Raw genomic sequence first — 18,625 nt, forward strand, 5'->3', positions numbered from 1 at the left:
GGACTGAAGCCTCGCTGCACACGTCTTTTAATAAATTATTTAAAAAAAAATTTTTTTTCCCCCCTCCCTTCAGAGAACATGCCTTAAAAAAAAATATTTCCCGTTGTCTTTTTGCTCTACATCATGGTGACCGCCACAACTCGGTCTCCTACTGAACTTTAAGTTTTGCTTTGAATCCACGTATAATCCTACGAAGACATCCAGACCACAGCAAGGCCTTGAACGTCCTTGGGCTAGGTGGCTAGAGCGTTTGTCGACGGGGGCGGAGCCTATGGTGACGTAGGCCGGGAAGCCGCGGGGCGGGGGGCGGGGCGGCGCGCTCCCGGAAGTGGCGCGTTACGTCGCTGTGCGTGCAGGCGGCTGCGTCGGGCTGCAGGAGAAGATGGCGGTCTCCACAGGTCGGTTCCCGGGCTGGGCTGCCTGCTTTCCCACTCCAACCCGGCTCTGCCCCTCCGCCTGCTGCTGGCGGCCGGGCACTGATCGTGTGGGAGAATCCAGAGTGCGCCTTCTCGGACACCGTGCTACCCGTGGAGCGAAGCCCGGGAGCTGGGAGGGTCCGGGCGGGTCGGGCGCCGGCGCCGAGGGCCCGGGGCGGCCGTCGGGGGTGGCGGGTCGTGCTTGCGCGTCGGCCGCGCGCCCGCGAGCTGGGGGCGGGGTGGCTCCGGCGCGGGCGCACACGCAGGGGCTAGCCGGTGCGGGTCAGATCGCTGAGCGGAGGGCAGTGTGGGAGGGAGCAGAGGAGGCCCAAGGTGGGCAGTGTCAACCTCGGGCACGGAAGGGTTTCGGGTAAGGGGCGTCCTGGACCGAGGGGGGTCCCGTTCTGTTGGACTTGCCTTTATATGGGTGGAGGAGGAGAGGACTAAGAAGAGGACTGTTGCTGTTTGTAATAAGGGAGAAATGATGATCATTCTTACCTGGCTGAATACGTGTTGTTATTTTTATTCATTTAAGGGCAAAAGTGTAGTGCAAGAAAAATAAAACCATAGAGCAAGAAAACGCCAATTTAAGAAGTGGTTTGTTTCTTAGACTGTTCAACTCCTCTCTTCGTACTGTGTTTGGTTTCCAACGAGCACAGACTTTGAAGTTAAATATTAATACTGAGATTTTCGAAACTTGACCATTTTACAATATGTTAAAATGAAAATGTTAAGTTTTACTACTTAACGTCTGATCTTTCATTTCTCCTAATTACAATTGAAACCAGGCTATAGAACAGTGTGATTTAATATTTCATGCCATCATTGCATAATAAAACAAAATTTTAAATGTATATGTGCTAAAAAGTGGAAGGTTGCAGTGTATGTTCTTGGAATTTGTAAGGTTGTACCTTGGGATACATTCAGTATACATTTTAATGGAAAGTTATGTCTTTTAAGTCTAATCTTTAATGTGTACAGGTGTCATAGGTGATAGGATCTTTACCAGTTTTAGCGTTGGGGAGTATTTCGGCATACTTGAGGTATTAGCGAACTAGTAAAAACAAGGATTATTTTAAAAATGAGATTTTAGTGTTACAACTTTATTGTACTTGCTGTCGGAAATCCAGCGTGCTTGCGAATGGGGCCATATCCCTCTTGTTGTGCTTGGTACTATGGGTTCTTGAAAATTTAGTAATAAAATGGTACATTTTAATTTGATAGTTTTCATTTTGTGGATTGCATTGTTTATTTAAACATGTCCCCCCCCCCCCCCCCCAACATTATACATATGAGAGTGTGGAAATATTTTGAAAAGAACAAATATTAGTTGTTACTGGTGGCAGATACTTTTCGTTATCCACTTTCAGTTATCTTTTACAGAAGTCGAATATAAGTTATAAAGATGTTGGTGATTGTTGGCACATTTCCTTATACATTGGAAGCCTGTATTTTCTAGTTTATATTTCATCATCACAATTGTTATATTTTCATCCTGTTTTCAGATTTATGAAATATGATACCTTAGCATAACTAATAAGGATGTATTTTAGGCATTTGAGGTTTTTTCCATGAAATTTATTTTGAAACTATTGCTAAAAACTTGTCTTGGTCAATTTCAGTATTGTTTATTCATTTTGTATGCCTTACATAATTCACAGTATTGTTGAACTGAGAGGAAGACGAGTGCAGAAGCAGCTTTGGACTTTTTAAATTATACTTTCTGTTAGCTATACTTTTGTATTCTTTGTGGGGAAATAGTACCTGTATATTTGTGAAATAAATATAGCTTAAAATTTAAAATGAGATGAGCTAGGTCATGTAATAATGTACATGTTTTGGGGTGCTTGGCTGGCTCATTCTGAGGACCATGGGATTCTTGATCTAGGGGTTGTGGGTTCGAGCCCAATTTTGGGCATAGAGATTATAAGAAAAAAATAAACTTTGAAAAAAAATCATTAAAGAATAATATACATGTTTTTTATTTAAGACAAAATAATCTTGATAAAAATAGTTATTTGCTAGGCTAAAAAGAAGAGATAGCTGACAAATATTTTTGATCCTTATTAAGGCATTATATTTTAATATACATTATCTAAGTCATATACTTTTATCCTTCCTCTTACTAGAAGAAAAATTGGGGAGAAAATTCCAGCTAGCCTGAGATTTTTAAGCTGAAACATACTTTGCCATACCATTTGATCCTCTTTTATTTAAGAGGGGAGGGCACAGAGGGGAAGAGAGAGATTCTTTCTTTTTAAGTTTTATTAAAAAATATTTTTTTAAAAGTTTATTTATTTATTTATTTATGAGAGATAGAGACAGCATGAGTGGGAGAGGGACAGAGAGAGAGGGAGATACAGAATCCTAAGGAGGCTCCAGGCTCTGAGCTGTCAGCACAGCTGACATGAGATCATGGCCTGAGCTGAAGTTGGACGCTTAACCATCTGAACCACCCAGGTGCCCTGGAAGAGAGAGAGAATCTTAAGCAGGCTCCAGAGCAGAGCCCGATGGGGGCTCAATCCTGGGACCCTGGGATCATAACCTGAGCCAAAATCAAGAGTTGGATGCTCAACTGACTGATCCATCCAGGTGCCCTTGGTCTTCTTATTTTGCAGACGAGAAAAATGAGGGCTAAAATATTACAAGATTTTATACAGTTGGTTAGTGACGGATTCAAGGTTAAAATTTGCGTTTTTGTTTTTATTTTGTTCTCAGTCTTGTGTTCTTTCTGTTATGAGGAACTGTGCAGTTTGAAATATTCCTCAATCATGAATCTTACTCCCTTTTAGGCTTGAGAGTGGCTTTCACACTTCTCTTTCTAGCAGAATCTTTGTTTCACACTTAGATGTTTCTTGTGGATGGAAGTTGGGCTGTGGTGGAGACCCACTGGCTAGCTCCCCCGTTTCCAAGAGGCAGAGTCACCTTTGGAGGTCAAGAGGATTTCATTGGACATGGCTAAAGAACCACTACTTTAAGGGATAGAAATTTATTAGTACATTTAGTACCTTTGATTCAGAAATTTAATTAGATCCCACTACTAATAAAAGAGTTACTGTTAGATGAAAAAGCGCGTGCCACACTTTCTTAAAAAATAAATTTAAAATTTTAGGATAATTTTAATTTTGCAGTAAAGTTGTGAAGATAGTGCAGAGAAGATTGTACATGGGAGTACCTGATGTTCATTTTCTGTCTCAGGATCCCATCCAGGATACATTGTTAAATGAAAATTTAAAATTTCTTATCACTTAAAGAAGTTGTGGTTTATATATACAATGGAATACCACTTGGTAAGGAGAAAGAATGAAATCCTGCCATTTGCAACAACGTGGATGGAACTGGAGGGTATTATGTTAAGTGAAATAAGTCACAGAAAGATATTATATGTTTCGCTCATATGTGGAACTTGAGAAACTTAAGACCAATGGGAGAAGGGAAGGGGAAAAATAGTTTCAAACAGAGAGGGAGACAAACCCATAAGAGACTCTTTTTTTTTTTTTTTTAATTTTTTTTTTCAACATTTATTTATTTTTGGGACAGAGAGAGACAGAGCATGAACGGGGGAGGGGCAGAGAGAGAGGGAGACACAGAATCGGAAACAGGCTCCAGGCTCTGAGCCATCAGCCCAGAGCCCGACGCGGGGCTCAAACTCACGGACCGCCGAGATCGTGACCTGGTTGAAGTCGGACGCTTAACCGACTGCGCCACCCAGGCGCCCCCATAAGAGAACAAACTGAGGGTTGATGGGGACATGGGAGAGGGGGAAATGGGTGATGGGCATTGAGGAGGGTACTTGTTGGGATGAGCACTGGGTGTTGTGTAAGTGATGAATCTTGGGAATCTGTCGCCGAAACCAAGAGCACACTGTATGTTAGCTAACTTGACAATAAATTATATTAAAAAGATAAATAAAAAATAAAAAAGGAAAAAAAATAAAATTTTTCATCACTTGAGTTACACTAGTGGGGTTCTAATCTCTGAATGCAGATGATTGTAAAATATCTTTAAATAACGAGAGACTCAGAAAAGAACGGAATATTTTTGTCTTTGATAGTAGGTCTGTGTAAGCCATAAGGTTGAAAAACGAAACGATAAGTAAAACTTAACTACCTTCTTCAGAAGTGGGCAGCATTGTGTATACTGGAACAAGAACTGGATTAGCAGTGCTTTAATTCCACTGCTGCCTCTGACAGATTAGTGTGGCATGCTAGGCATGCCACTGAATCTCTTAAACCTTGCTTTCCCCATCCCTTCTGTGAAAAGTTGGACCACATGATTTTGTTTTCCCTATCTTCAAGATGATGATATGCAGGCAGAACTTGGGAGTAGCATCAGAAGAGGTGTGCATGGTGTGTAAATCATAACAGAACCTGGGACCTGGACAATATAAGAGCCAAATTGTAGTAGTCTAGTACATTTCCCTCTTGAGACTTTAACAACTGGCTTGATAGATTTTTCTGTGTCTGTTAGCAACCTGGATCCTCTTGATACATGTTTGTTTTTGACAATATGATTAAATCGTACAGCCTTTGCTGTACGTGCATTCATCCCTTTGCACAATACTGCAGGATGGTAAAAATGACCATGCAGACTGAGACTGTTCAAAGCAATCTTACTAAGAAAAACTGTTAGTCCGTGACCTTTGAAAATGTTTGCTTAGATATGAAAAACTCTTTGTGGTTATAAGTATTTAGGAAAATGAAAAAAAATAGTAAAACTAATATTTGTTCAGTACTGTAATTTAAAAATGAGACGTTAAGAATTGGAATGTTTTATTTGTAAAAAATTTGTCAAGAGTAGTTTGAACAGCGCTTGACTTTTTCTTCTCATTGTACACTTACGATGTGGAGCAAGCATCTTTTCTGTGCTTTGATAATTGTCATACTCCTCAGTTTGAATCACTTCCAGTATTTTATCCTTTGTGCTTTCGATGTTGGAAATAATCTCAGATTTCCTTTATTGTGAAGTTTTTCACTTCCTGTGGAACATTGCCATCCTTTTCTTGTAACTGCCTTCCTCATTTACATCCAGAAGCCCCCATTCACCCAGTTTGGGTGTTTGCTCATCTAGAGTCTTCCCAACACTTCTAGTTGCGTGTTTTTTTCTATAACTGCATTTACATTTGATTCACATTTCACATCAGTGTTACCAGTTTTTTCTTTGCTGCACTTTGATCTTTGTTGGCTAATTTATTTTTCTGGCTATTTTTATAGAATGTCACATGGGTTTACTACTGGCACACTACTATGAGCTTTGCTGTCTGTATGTGACTCACAAATGTGCAGGGACCCATCACCAACTGACTTTGAAAGATGTGAAGCGATTGGCCACTGGTTAGGATGCTCACCTATTATTTACATAGTGATTTGTGGACTGGGGAGCTTGCAACAGAATTTGTACTTAATGTGATTACTCATGGTTAGGGGACTGTGCTAACTGAAGCTTCATCCGTGATGTTGGGGGACTGGTAGTATTTAAACCATGCTGACTGAAAGCCATACAAATGGAAACTATGAAAAGGAAAGATTATCCTTAGTGGAAACATCCACTTGACCGATTACTTGGGGAGCTGTTTGACACAAAACTTCAAAGTGGATATGTGAGGCTTGTAGACTAGAATAAATGGAATAAAGTTCAGTGTTCAAAAGTTTATTTCAAGTGTATTTGACTTTTTTAAAAGGAATGAATGTTTTATATAAATAATTTTTTTCTATGTTTTATATTAGAGAGAGAGAGAGAGAGAGACAGAGCATGAGTGGGGGAGGGGCAGAGAGAGAGGGAGACACAGAATCCGAAGGAGGATCCAGGCTCTGAGCTGTCAGCACAGAGCCCATTGCGGAGCTCTAACTCATGAACAGCGAGATCATAACCTGAGCCAAAGTCGGACGTTTAACCGACTGAGCCACCCAGGCGCCCCAAGATGTTTTTATAAATAAATCTTTGAGATAATATGGTAAGACAGTCCTACAGTTGTAGGCTGGGTTTGGGAGTGATTTATTCTTCTTTACAAAGTCGTAGCTGATTTGTATAAAAGCAAATGTTATATTCAGTTTAAGTTAGAACTCAGCAAAGTTTCGGATCACAGGAGAGAAAGCCTGTGTAGGTCTTTACATATGTTGAAATAATAATTGTAATGGAAAGCACATTATGGATCATCTAGGCTTCACTTTATAGATGAGCTATGGAAATTTAGATAGGAAATGACTTTCTCAAGATTACTTAGCTATATGTTGAGTCCAGAGGTAGTTTCTTGATTTCAGGTTCTTTGATAACTGGTTCTGTATTGCACTGTATAAACGTTGTTTGCTTTCATTTTGTGGGAACCTAACAATGTGATTTCATAAATAAATACCATTAGGATGAAGAGAAGACAGTTGATAGGGTCTAATGACATTGTAAGTATTTAACACTACATGTTTTAAGATGTAAATGATTGTGTTGAAAGAATAACAAAAAATTTAAGAACACTGATATGTGTGTTCTTTAAATGTTTATTTTTGAGAGAGTGTGAGCATGAGAGGAGTGGGGGAGGGGCAGAGAGAGAGGACAGAGATTCTGAAGTAGACTGTGTGCTGACAGCAGAGAGGCAATGCAGGGCTTCAACTCTTGAACCTTTAAGATCATGACCTGGGCCAAAGTCATATGCTTAACCAATTGAGCCACCAAGGCGCCTCAAGAAAATTGATATTAATAGCTAAATCTCATTATACGTTTACACAGATTTTTTTGTGAGCACAAATTTGGTGTTGCAGGCAAATGATTCTTAATGATTCTTTTATTGATTAATGATTCCCTTAATGATTCTTTTATTTTTTTCCCCCCTTCTCCCATGGCCTTCTCTTAAGTTTCTCAAGATCCACATAGGAGTGAAAACATGGTCTCTGTCTTTCTCTGACTGGACTTATTTCAGTTAGGATAATACCTTCTAGTTCCATCCACGTTGCTGCAAATGGCATGATTTTATTTTTCTCGTTGCCAAGTAGTGTTCAATTGTATATATAAACCACGTCTTCTTTATCTGTTGTTCAGTTGATGAGCTTTAAGGCTCCTTCCTAATTTGGCTATTGTTGAAAGTGCTGCTATAAACATTGGGGTACAAGTGCCCCTATGCATCCTGTATCTCTTGGGTAAATTCCTAGCAGTGCTATTGCTAGGTCATAGGGTAGATCTAGTTTTAATTTTTTGAGGAACCACCACACTGTTTTCCAGAGTGGCTGCACCAGTTTGCATTCCCACCAACAGTGCAAGAGGGTTCCTGTTTCTCCACATCCTTGCCAGCATCTGTTGTTTCCTGATTAGTTCATTTTAGCCAGCCTGACTGGTGTGAGGTTGTATCTCAGTGTGGTTTTGATTTGTATTTCCCTCATGATGAGTGATGTTGAGCATCTTTTCATGTGTCTGTTGGCCGTCTGCATGTCTTCTTTAGAAAAGTGTCTATTCATGTCTTCTGCCCATTTCTTCACTGGATTATTTGTTTTTTGGGTGTAGAGTTTGGTAAGTTCTTTATAGATTTTGGATACTAACCCTTTATCTGATATGTCATTTGCAAATATCTTCTCCCATTCCGTTGGTTGCCTTTTAGTTTTGGTGATTGTTTCCTTTGCAGTGTAGAGAGAAGCTTTTTATCTTGATGAAGTCCCAATAGTTGATTTTTGCTTTTAATTCCCTTACCTTTGGAGATGTGTTGAGCAAGAAATTGCTGCAACTGAGGTCAAAGAGGTTGTTGCCTGTTTTCTCCTCTAGGGTTTTGATGGTTTCCTGTCTCACATTTAGGTCTTTCATCCATTTTGAGTTTATTTTTGTGAATGGTGTAAGAAAGTGGTCTAAATTCATTCTTCTGCAGGTTGATGGCCAGTTCTCCCAGTACCATTTGTTAAAGAGACTGTCTTTTTTCCATTGGCTACCCTTTCCTGCTTTGTCAAAGATTAGTTGGCCATACATTTGTGTATCCAATTCTGGGTTCTCTATTCTATTCCATTGGCCTATGTGTCTGTTTTTGTGGCAGTACCATACTGTCTTGATGATTGTAGCTTCGTAGTAGAGGCTAAACTCTGGGATTGTGATGCCTCCCTCTTTGGTTTTCTTTTCCAATAGTACTTTTTCTTTTTCAATAGTACCCCAATAATTAATTTGGGGTCTTTTGTGGTTCCATGCAAATTTTAGGATTGTTTGTTCTAGCTCTGAGTAGAATGCTGGTGCAATTTTGATTGGGATTGCATTGAATGTGTAGATTGCTTTGGGTAGTATTGACATTTTAATGATACTTATTCTTCCAATCCACGAATATAAAATGTTTTTCCATTTCTTTGTGTCTTCTTCAATTTCCTTCATACATTTTCTGTAGTTTTCAGCATATAGATCTTTTACATCTTTGGTTAGGTTTATTCCTTGGTATTTTATGGTTCTTGGTGCAATTGTAAATGGGATCACTTTGTTGATTTTTCTTTCTGTTGCTTCATTATTAGTGTATAAGAATGCAACTGATTTCTGTACATTGACTTTGTATGCTGCAACTTTGCTGAATTCATGTATCAGTTTTAGCAGCCTTCTGATGGAGTTTGGGTTTTCCACATAGAGTATCATGTCTTCTGTGAAAAATGAAAGCTTGACTTCATCTTTGCCAATTTTGATGCCTTTGATTTCCTTTTGTTGTCTGTTGATGCTAGGACTTCTGACACTATGTTAAACAGTAGTGGTGAGAGTGGACATCCCTGTTGTATTCCTGATCTCAGGGGGAAAGCTCTCAGTTTTTTCCCATTGAAGATGATGTCAGCTCTGGGCTTTCTGTATATGGCTTTTATGATTTTTAGGTGTGTTCCTTCTATTCCAGCTTTCTTGAGGGTTTTTATTAAGAAAGGATGCTGTATTTTTCAAATGCTTTTTCTGCATCTATTGACAGGGTCATGTGGTTCTTATCCTTTCTTTTATTAATGTGATGTATCACATTGATTGATTTGCGAATATTGAACCAGCCCTGCAGCCCAGGAATGAATCCCACTTGATCATGGTGAATAATTCATTTTATATGCTGTTGAACTATATATATTGGGATGTTGGCCTGTAATTCCCCTTTTTTGTGGGGTCTCTGTCTGGTTTGGGAATCAAGGTAATGCTGGCTTCATAGAATGATTCTGGAAGTTTTCCTTCTGTTTCTGTTTTTTGGAACGGCTTGAGAAGGATAGGTATTAATTCTGCTTTAAACATCTGGTAGAATTCCCCTGGAAAGCCATCTGGCCCAGGAGTCTTATTTGTTGGGAGATTTTTGATTACTGATTAAATTTCTTTACTAGTTATGGGTCTGTTCAAATTTTCTATTTCTTTCTGTTTGAGTTTCGGTAGTGTGTGGGTGTCTTAAGAATTTGTCCATTTCTTCCAAGTTGCCCTGTTTGGCATGCAGTTTTTCATAGTAGTCTCTGATAATTGTTTGTATCTCTGAGGGATTGGTTGTAATAAGTCCATTTTCATTGGTGATTTTATCTATTTGGGTTCTCTCTCTCTTTTTTAATGTTTATTTTTGAGAGAGAGATGGAGTGCAGGCAGGGGAGGGGCAGGGAGAGAAGGAGACACAGAATGCCAAACAGGCTCCAGACTCCGAGCTGTCAGCACAGAGCCCAATGTGGGGCTTAAACCCATGAACCGCGAGATCATGACCTGAGCCAGAGTCATGGCTCATACGCTTAACCGACTGAACCACCCAGGTACCCTGGTCCTCTCTCTTTTCTTTTTGAGAAGTCTGGCTAGGGGCTTATCATTTTTTTTTTTTTTTTTTCCCCAAAAAACCAGCTCTAAGTTTCATCAATCTGTTCTGGTTTTTTTGATTCTATATTGTTTATTTCTGCTCTGATCTTTAATATTTCTCGTCTTCCTCCGGTCTTGGGGTTCCTTTGTTGTTCTGCTTCTTGTTAGGTGTACTGTTAGATTTTGTATTTGGGATATTTCTTGTTTCTTAAGATAGGCCTGGATTGCAATGTATTTTCCCCTTAGGACTGCCTTTGCTGCATCCCAAAGGGTTTGGACTGTCATGTTTTCATATTCATTTGTTTCCATATATTTTTTAATTTTTTCAATTGCCTGATTGACCCATTCATTCTTTAGTAGGATGTTCTTTAACCTCCATGCATTTGGAGGTTTTCCAAACTTTTTCCTGTGGTTGATTTCAAGTTTCATAGCATTGTGGTCTGAGAGTGTACATGGTATGATCTCAATTCTTGTATATTTATTGAGGGCTGTTTTGTGACCCAGTATGTGATCTATCTTGGAGAATGGTCCACATGCACTTGAGAAGAATGTGTACTTTGCTTTAAGATGAAAAGTTCTGAATATATCTGTCAAGTCTATTTGGTCCAGTGTATCCTTCAGGGCCATTGTTTCTTTTTTGAATTTTCTGTCTAGATGGTCTGTCCATTGTTGTAAGTGGAGTATCAAAGTCCCCTGCAATTACCACATTCTTACCAATAAGATTGCTTATGTTTGTGAGTAGTTGTTTTATATATTTGGGTGCTTCCGAATTCATTGCATAGACATTTAAAATTGTTAGCTCTTCTTGATAGATAGACCCCATAATTATTATCTAATGCCCTTCTTCATCTCTTGTTATGGCATTTAGTTTAAAATCTAGTTTGTCTGATATAAGTATGGCTACTCCAGTTTTCTTTTGACTTCCAGTAGCATGATAGATCTCCATCCCCTCACTTGCAATCTGAAGGTGTCTTCAGGTCTAAAATGGGTCTCTTGTAGACAGCAAATAGATGGGTCTTGTTTTTTTTATCCATTCTGATACGCTATGTCTTTTGATTGGAGCATTTAGTCCATTTACATTCAGTGTTATTATTGAAGGATAGGGATTTGGAGTTGTTGTGTTATCTGTAGCTTTCATCCCTGTAGTGAGGTCCCTGGTCCTTTGTGGTCTTTGCAACATTCCACTCACAGAGTCCCCCTTAGGATCTCTTGTAGGGCTGGTTTAGTGGTGGTGAACTCCTTCAGTTTTGTTTGGGAAAACCTTTATCTCTCTGTCTATTCTGAATGACAGGCTTGCTGGATAAAGGATTCTTGGCTGCATATTTTTCCTACTTAGTACATTGAAAATTTCCTGCCGCTCCTTTCTGGCCTGCCAAGTTTCAGTAGATAGGTCTGCTACTACCTTTATGTGTCTGTCCTTGTAGGTTAAGGCCCATTTGTCCCTAGCTGCTTTCAGAATTCTGTTTGTGTTTTGCCAGTTTCACTGTGATGTGTCATGCAGAAGATCAATTCCTGTTATGCCTGAAGGAGTTCTCTGTGCCTCCTGGATTTCAATGTCTGTTTCCTTCTCCAGATTGGGGAAGTTCTCAGCTGTCATTTCTTTAAGTACACCTTTTGCCCCTTTTTCTCTCGTCTTCTGGAACTCGTATGATACAGACATTATTATGTTTCATTGAATCCCTTAGTTCTCTTAATTCTCCCTTCGTGGTCCAGAAGTTTTTTATCTTTTTCTCAGCTTCATATTTTTCCATAATTTTATCTTCCATATCACTTATTTTCCCCTCTGCCTTTTCAGTCCTCACTGTCACTGCCTCTAGTTCACTTTGCACCTCATTTACAGCATTTTTTAATTCATCATGACTATTTTTTAGTTTCTTGATCTCTGCAGCAGTGGATTCTCTGCTGTCTTGTATGCTTTTTTCAAGCCCAGTGATTAATCTTATGACTAGTTTTCTAAATTCTTGTTCAGTTATATTGTTTATATCTGTTTTGGTCATTCTTTAGCTGTCATTTCTTCCTGGAATATCTTTTGAGAATTTTTCCGTTTTGTCATTTTGGCTAGTTTTCTGTCCCTTATGTGTTTTAAAAGCTTGTTACATGTCCTGCTCCTGCAAACACTACTATATTAAAGAGGGGTCGTAACACTGTCCAGGGCCTGGCCCTTCAGGAGCTGTTTTTTAGAGTGTGTTACTTGCTCTCTGTTGTTTTGACTCTGGCTGCTTTATCTCCCTACTCGTAGTGATGGTTTGGACCCTCCACCAGGTGTGCTTTGAGTTGTTCGTGGAAGTAGTCCTGGAAAAGAAAACAAACAAACAAAACAGAAAAAAACCCAAAACACCAGCTATAGCAGAACAACAGGGTGAGGCTGTTCTTGATAGAAGAGGACTTATCCCTTACAAAGAGAGACATGACAGGGGCAGGGAAATAGAAAGGAAAACAAAATTGACCAGGCAGAGAAACTAAACGGCTTAATGCAGAGAGAGAGAGAAAGGGGGGGAGGGAGAGGGGAAATAAAGAAGGAGGTGTAGAACAGGCGTAAAGGGATAGATTGAAGGTGTCTGCTCAAACCAACAACCAGAATAACCAGACTAGAGAAGGGAAGAAATAAGAAGGAGAAAAGGAAGGAAATATATATATATATATATATATATATATATATATATATATAATATTAATTGTCCAATAATTAAATGAATAAATGTAAAACCACTGGGTGCCTTGGAAGCGGTGGCAGTGCTGGTTTGGAGGAGGGGCTGTCTGGTTCATCAGCGTCAATATAGCTCCAGGAGAACCACAGTTAGCTTAGCACACGCGGAGGGGTGTGCGGAGGGGCGTGGTTTGGTGTGGCGGGTCCCGCTGTCCCTTCCCTGAGGCCCCAGCTTGGTGATGGGGGGAAAAATGGCGACTCCACGGACTGGGTGTCCCACAGCACTCTGTTCAGGCCATGGTCGCAGTGCCGCGGGCGCCGTCCAGGCCGTTTAACCCCCTCGGACGACTCCCGTGCCTCCCTGGTGCTCGGCTGGGATTCACATGCCGATGTCTTCAAGGAGCCCGCTCCCTGCGCCCGGCTTTTGGCCTGATACATGGCCTGATACATGGCTTCTGGCTGGCGGTCGCAGGCAGGGCTGCTTGCCTTTGAACGGCTCAGCCCCTTCTTCCCACGGCACTCCAGGGCAGGGGACCGCTCTCTCCCACCGCGGGCTGGGCCTCCGAACTAGTTCCCGAGCCCCGGGCTGGCCCCCCTTCTCCCCAGGTGCACGAACAGGGCAGGGCGGCCGGCCCCAGTCCGGAGGAGGCCCCGCAGTCAGGGGTCGGGTCTTTGTCGCCGGGTCGGTGGTGTTTCTCTCCCCCAGATACAGTCCTGTGCTTCCCCAGCCTCCGTTCCTCTTCCTTTGTCTCTCTGCAGAAGGGGATCCCGCCCCTCCGTGCCTGTGCGATTTGGTTAATCTTGCAGTTCGCACTCGCCTACCTATGGCCTGCCAGTCTGTCCCCGTGGGCCCCCAGAGAGGTCTTTGTCACTCTGGAGCCCGGACTCTTGGAATTCAAAGTCCTTTGGCCTCAACACTGCTGTGTTTGAGGGACGAGGGGACTTCGGGTCCCCCTGCTGCTCCGCCTTGTTGGATCTCCACTTCTTCGTTTATTCTAAAGAAAATGTCCTTTCCTACTTCTGGAATAAACATTGTTAGCTGCTTTCCTGGAGAATATTAAGTAACTAATATATTCTCCCTTGGTTTACCTATCTTACTGAGCTATTTATAGTGTATCTGAGCAAAGACTTCTCTAATAACTCACTGCATTGTATTTGAATCTTGAATGTATCTGCTTTCATGGTTGTCTTCACTGACAGAGTCTGTATTCCAGAAGGTTTTCCACCTGTATTTGAAGGTATAGTAGAGATGCTTCAGATGTATTATATCTGATTTGAAATTTTTTCAGATGTTTTTATTTACCGTGTTTCATCACTTCTAAGACACATTTTAATGTCTGAAATAGATATATGTCATATAGTTTAATGGTAGTATTTTTTAATTAAAGAAAAATTATTTATCAGGACACCTGGGTAGTTCAGTCAGTGAAGCGTCAGAGTCTTGATTCGGCTCAGGTCACGATCTCACGGTTTGTGAGATCACACTCCTTGTCGGGCTCTGCGCTGACAGCATGGAGCCTACTTGGGAATCTTCCTCTCCCTCTCTCTCTGTCCCTTCCCTGTTTGCCTGCCCCCTTTCTCTGAAAGTGAAGAAATAAGCTTTTAAGAAAAATTTATTTTTTGAGAGAGAGGGTGAGTACAAGTGGGAGAGGAGCAGAGGGAAAGGGAGAGAGGTTTTTTTTTTTTTTTTTAAGTTTTATTTATTTGTTTTGAGAGAGAGAGGCTTAATCTCACAACTGTGAAATCACGATTGTGAAATCAAGAGTCACTCATTTAACCACCTGAGCCATCCAGTCTCACCTTTAGTTTCTTAATAATGGTTCATCATATAGTTTATGCTATCTTAGATTTGATGAAAGAAAATATTTAAAGTCTATTATAAAACATTTAGTGAGGTGAATATATACCAGATTTTAAAGTACAAGGTTCTACAAATATGTTAACATGTGTTCTCATTTCTTTAAAAAAAAATTAAAAAAAATTTTTTTAAATGTGTATTTATATTAGAGAGAGCAAGAGCACACGGGCAGGGGAAGAGCAGAGAGGAAGATACAGAATCTGAAGCTCGATCCAGGCTCTGAGCTGTCAGCACACAGGCTGATGCGGGCCTCCAACTCACAAACCATGAGATCATGACCTGAGCTGAAGTCTGATGTTTACCAACTGAGCCACCAAGGTGCCCTGAAAGGAATTTTTTTTAATGTGTATTTATTAAAAAAGTTTTTTTTAAATGTTTATTTTCTTTTTGAGACAGAGACACAGAGCATGAGAAGGGGAGGGGCAGAGAGAGAGGGAGACACAGAATCTGAAGCAGGCTCCAGGCTCTGAGCAGTCAACATAGAGCCTGACGCAAGAGCTCGAACTCATGGACTGCAAGATCATGACCTGAGCCGAAGTCAGACACTGAATCAACTGAGCCATCGAGGCGCCCCAATATGTTATTTCTTAATTGAATATTGAGAAATTGTTATAAATTTAAACTTAAGTATATTCTAGTGAAGTAATTTTTTAAAATTAAATTTATTATTTTTTTAAATTTATATCCACATTAGCATATAGTGCAACAATGATTTCACGAGTAGATTCCTTAATGCCCCTTACCCATTTAGCCCATCTCGCTTCCCACAGTCCCTCCAGTAACCCTCTGTTTGTTCTCCACATGTAAGAGTCTCTTATGTTTTGTCCCCCTCCCTGTTTTTATAATATTTTTGTTTCCCTTCCCTTATGTTCGTCTGTTTTGTATCTTAAAGTCCTTATATGAGTGAAGTCCTATGATATTTGTCTTTCTCTGACAAATTTCGCTTAGCATAATACCCTCCGTCCAGGTAGTCGCAAATGGCAAGATTTCATTCTTTTTGACTGCTGAGTAATACGCCATTGTATATATATACACCACTTCTTCTTTAGCCATTTATCCATTGATGGGAATTTGGGCTCTTTCCATACGTTGGCTATTGTTGATAGTGCTACAGTAAACATTGGGATGCATGTGTTCCTTTGAAACAGCATACCTGTATCCCTTGGATAAATACCTAATAATGCAATTGCTGTGTCGTAGGGTAGGTAGTTCTGTTTTTAATTTTTTGAGGAACCTCCGTACTGTTTTCCAGAGTGGCCGCACCAGTTTGCATTTCCCACCAGGAGTGCAAGAGATCCTCTTTCTCCGCATCCTCCTCGCCAGCATCTGTTGCCTGACTTGTTAATGTTAGCCATTCTGACAGGTGTGAGGTGGTATCTCAGTGTGGTTTTGATTTGTATTTCTCTGATGATGAATGATGTGGAGCATTTTTTCATGTGTCGGTTGGCCATCTGGATGTCTTCTTTGGAGAAGTGTCTCTTCATGTCTTTCACCCATTTCTTCACTGGATTATTTGTTTTTTGGGTGTTGAGTTTGATAAGTTCTTTATAGATTTTGGAAAGTTACTCTTTATCTGATATGTCATTTGCATATATCTTCTCCTATTCCATTGGTTGCCTTTTAGTTTTGTTTTTTTTTTTTTTCTTTTCAACGTTTATTTTATTTTTGGGACAGAGAGAGACAGAGCATGAACGGGGGAGGGGCAGAGAGAGAGGGAGACACAGAATCGGAAACAGGCTCCAGGCTCTGAGCCATCAGCCCAGAGCCCAACGCAGGGCTCGAACTCACGGACCGCGAGATCGTGACCTGGCTGAAGTCGGACGCTTAACCGACTGCGCCACCCAGGCGCCCCTGGTTGCCTTTTAGTTTTGCTGATTGTTTTCTTTGCTGTGCAGAAGTTTTTATTTTGATGAGGTCCTCATAGTTCATTTTTACTTTTGTTTCCCTTGCCTCCGGAGATGTGTTGAGGAAGAAGTTGCTGTAGCCAAGGTCAGAGAGGTTTTTGCCTGCTTTCTCCTCGAGGATTTTGATGGCTTCCTGTCTTATGTTACGTTTAGGTCTTTCATCCATTTTGAGTTTATTTTTGTGTATGGTGTAAGAAAGTGGTCCAGGTTCATTTTTCTGCATGTCACTGACCAGTTTTCCCAGCACCACTTGCTGAAGAGACTGTCTTTATTCCACTGGATATTCTTTCCTGCTTTGTCAAAGATTAGTTGGCCATACGTTTGTGGGTCCATTTCTGGGTTCTGTATTCTTTTCCATTGATCTGTTCTTGTGCCAGTACCATACTGTCTTGATAATTACAGCTTTGTAATACAGCTTGAAGTCCAGAATTGTGATGCCTCCTGCTTTGGTTTTCTTTTTCAAGATTGCTTTGGCTATTCAGGGTCTTTTCTGGTTCCATACAAATTTTAGGATTGTTTGTTCTAGCTCTGTGAAGAATGCTGGTGTTATTTTGATAGATATTGCATTGAATATGTAGATTGTTTTGGGTAGTATTGACATTTTAATTGTTCTTCCTATCCAGGAGCATGGAATATTTTTCCTTTTTTTTGTCTTCAATTTCTTTCATAAGCTTTCTATAGTTTTCAGTGTATAGATTTTTCACCTCTTTGGTTAGATTTATTCCTATGTATTTTATAGTTTTGGTACAATTGTAAATGGGATCGAATCCTTGATTTCCCTTTCTGTTGCTTCTTTTTTTTTTTTAATTAAAAAAATTTTTTTTAATGTTTTATTTATTTTTGAGAGAGAGACAGAGTACGAGCAGGGGAGAGGCAGAGAGAGCAGGAGACAGAATCCACAAAGCAGGCTCCAGGCTCTGAGCTGTCAGCACAGAGCCTGATGCAGGGCTTGAACTCACAAACTGTGAGATCATGACCTGAGCCAAAGTCGGATGCTTAACCGACTGAGCCACCCAGGCGCCCCTCTGTTGTTTCATTTTTGATTTATAGGAATGCCATCGATTTCTGTGCATTGATTTTATATCCTGCGACATTGCTGAATTCATGAATTGGTTCTAGTAGTTTTTTTGGTGGAATCTTTTGGGTTTTCCATATAGAGTATCATGTCATCTGTGAAGAGTGAAAGTTTGACCTCTTCCTGGCTGATTTGGATGTCTTTTATTCCTTTGTGTTGTCTGAGGCTAATACTTTGGATACTGTGTTGAATAACAGTGGCGAGAGTGGACATCCCCGTCTTGTTCCTGACCTTAGGGGGAAAGCTTTCAGTTTTTCCCCATTGAGGATGATATTAGCACTGGGTCCTTCATATGGCTTTTATGATCTCGAAGTATGATCCTTCTGTCCGTACTTTCTTAAGGGTTTTTTTTTTTTTTTCAAGAAAGGATGCTGTATTTTGTCAAATGCTTTCTCTGCATCTATTGAGAAGATCTTGTGGTTCTTGTCCTTTCTTTTATTGATGTGATGTATCACATTGATTGTTTTGCGGATATTGAACCAGCCCTGGATATCAGGTATAAATCCCAGTTGCTTGTGGTGAGTAATTTTTTTTAATGTATTGGTGGATACCATTGGCTAATATCTTGTTGAGGATTTTTACGTCCATGTTCATCAGGGAAATTGCTCTTTAGTTCTCCTTTTTAGTGGGGTCTTTGTCTGGTTTTGGAATCAAGCTCATGCTGCCTTCATAGAAAGAATTTGGAAGTTTTCTTTCCATTTCTATTTTTTGGAACAGCTTCAAGTGAATAGGTGTTAACTCTTCCTTAAATGTTTGGTAGAATTCGCCTGGAACACCATCTGGCTTTGACTCTTGTTTTTTGGGTCATTTTTGATTACTGATTTGAATTTTTTACTGGTTGTGGGTCTCTTCAAATTTTCTATTTCTTTTTTAGTTTTGGTAGTTTATATGTTTCTAGGAATTTATCCGTATCTTCCAGACTGCCCATTTTATTGGCGTATAATTGCTCACAATATTCTCTTACTGATTTTATTTCTGCTCTGTTGG

General features: G+C 40.3%; 1 protein-coding gene across 1 annotated transcript in view; it reads left to right on the forward strand.

Annotated features, from left to right (window-relative positions):
• Positions 1–345: 345 nt before the first annotated feature.
• UBE2V2 (ubiquitin conjugating enzyme E2 V2) overlaps positions 346–18,625 on the forward strand; it is a 58,428-nt gene continuing 40,148 nt past the window's right edge. Inside the window, exon 1 of the mRNA XM_047842632.1 lies at positions 346–398. Within this exon, the coding sequence (XP_047698588.1) occupies positions 383–398 (16 nt within the window). The 5' untranslated portion in view covers positions 346–382. The remainder of the gene's footprint in view (positions 399–18,625) is intronic.

Source organism: Prionailurus viverrinus, chromosome F2, assembly GCF_022837055.1.
Source record: "Prionailurus viverrinus isolate Anna chromosome F2, UM_Priviv_1.0, whole genome shotgun sequence".
Taxonomy (NCBI): Eukaryota; Metazoa; Chordata; class Mammalia; order Carnivora; family Felidae; genus Prionailurus; species Prionailurus viverrinus.